General features: G+C 39.8%; 1 protein-coding gene across 1 annotated transcript in view; it reads left to right on the top strand.

Annotated features, from left to right (window-relative positions):
• The first annotated feature begins 621 nt into the window (after positions 1–621).
• AGO4 (argonaute RISC catalytic component 4) overlaps positions 622–1,934 on the top strand; it is a 9,776-nt gene continuing 8,463 nt past the window's right edge. Inside the window, exons 1-2 of the mRNA XM_009588028.1 lie at positions 622–812; positions 1,528–1,648. Coding sequence (XP_009586323.1) covers positions 622–812; positions 1,528–1,648 — 312 coding nt within the window. The remainder of the gene's footprint in view (positions 813–1,527; positions 1,649–1,934) is intronic.

The raw sequence follows: 1,934 nt of genomic DNA, 5'->3' as shown, positions 1-1,934 counted from the left end.
TGTGCTCTAGGGGAAAAGTATTTCACTATTAACAAAAGTGATGTGTTCATGATGTAAAGGAAACGACAAAACTGTTTTAGCTTAGATCCAATACAGAAACATGGTTTTAGTTTAGTTTAGAATAAAAATATCCCTTACCCATTTCCAGCTAATATCAATTTTCAGGTAAAAATTGGGGGTGTATGTCCCAAGTATGCCAAGATTGGCAATCATTAACATCTGAACTTTAAGCCTATGGTGAAAATAATGAAAAAGTGTGGCTTGTGTGGCTGTTGGCTAGTTCTAGAAATGGTGGTAGGAATATATTTATCTTTACATTATATAAAAATACATAATATGTAAATGGTTGCATTCCATCTCAGGACTCTGTCAAGTTCATAACTGCAGTCATGAATAAATGTCACTAAAATTTTGAGAATGAATTGTGGCACTAACCTATATACGCTTTAGGGAACACATTTTTTTTCCTCTGGAAGTTCCAAGCAGCTGGAAGGCTGTGAGCCACTTGGAACACCTCCATTTGCAACCTCAGAAAGCTACTTGAGATTTCTTTCTGCCCTGTCAGAAAGTCAGCTAAAGCACACCTGAAAGGCTACTGCACTGAATGATCAGTTACATCTCATGCATATTTATTTGACTTCCCTAGGGCCCCCGGCAAGCCTTTTCCAGCCACCCCGTCGCCCAGGCCTGGGAACAGTTGGGAAACCCATCCGCCTCCTAGCCAATCATTTTCAGGTTCAGATCCCTAAGATTGATGTTTATCACTATGATGTAGATATCAAACCAGAAAAACGACCCCGAAGAGTGAACAGGTATGAGTTGTTTAATAAAAAAAATTAAAGAGTGTATGTGCCTCGATTTAAGAAAACTGTACATCCTAGAAATCCTTAATCTGCTAAAGGCTAGTTTATGTTTGTACTATAGTTAGCAGTTGCTTTTCAGTGAACTATAATATAATATTTTTCTTAAATTTATTAAGATGTTTTGCAAGTGGCCTGTAATCTGGAAGGCTCTAGGAAATGTACTAAGTGTTGAACTACAGATGGTTTTATTTTCCAGTCTACAAGTGAATGTCCCTGGTAATTGTTCCACAGTCTATTATACAAATGTGTGTTAGCAGCTGAGGGGAAGGAATTCAGCTTGTAGACTGACACCAACACTTTAGGGTCCACATGTGGATGCTTTGTCAGTAGAATCAATCCACAGACCACGCCCGCTCACCCCAAGGTAGATGCTTGTATTTGCTCCTGTGTTTGAACAGCTCTCCAGATTCCACTGCCTATTTTGAGTGTATCTCTGCTGACAGTACGGATATCTGCCTTGCGTATAGACACCTGTATGTTGAAACTTAGGTGTCTTAATCTGGACATGACTTAAAACTCCTGGTGTTGACTTGGGTGTACTCTGGTGCACTGTTGTTTCTCCTACCTTGCTCATGTAAGAAAATGTGAAAAAGGAGTTATAAACTGTGAAAGACAATTGCTGCGTTTTCTGTTCTTCAACCTAACTTGGTAAATCCCTCTGTAGAGAGGTGGTGGATACTATGGTGAGACACTTCAAGATGCAGATATTTGGTGATCGGCAGCCTGGATACGATGGGAAACGGAACATGTACACTGCACACCCATTACCTATTGGCCGGGATAGAGTAAGTGTTACTATAAGCAGTTTTAAGTTTCTGTGGGAAAACTGTTACAGTGTCATTTGAAAAGTGTTCTTTTATTGACATAAACCCGAAATGCTGTCACATGTATTGCTGTAGTCTTGGAAATGACAGGCAGCGCCAGTCAGGAATCTCTAGGAACTTACTGTTTTACTGAAGTTTGTTGTCTTTGGGTTTCTAATTCCCAGTTCTTTAGTTGGAGAATTTGTCAGTGATAGTGTGAATTTGTATGTTGTGCTCTTTCAGCTGCAAGTAGATTCCCACCCCACCC

Source organism: Fulmarus glacialis, unplaced genomic scaffold (genome assembly GCF_000690835.1).
Source record: "Fulmarus glacialis isolate BGI_N327 unplaced genomic scaffold, ASM69083v1 scaffold32831, whole genome shotgun sequence".
In the NCBI taxonomy this organism is placed as follows: Eukaryota; Metazoa; Chordata; class Aves; order Procellariiformes; family Procellariidae; genus Fulmarus; species Fulmarus glacialis.
The sequence above is the reverse complement of the archived record's forward strand: the minus strand, read 5'-3'. Positions and strand labels throughout refer to the sequence as shown.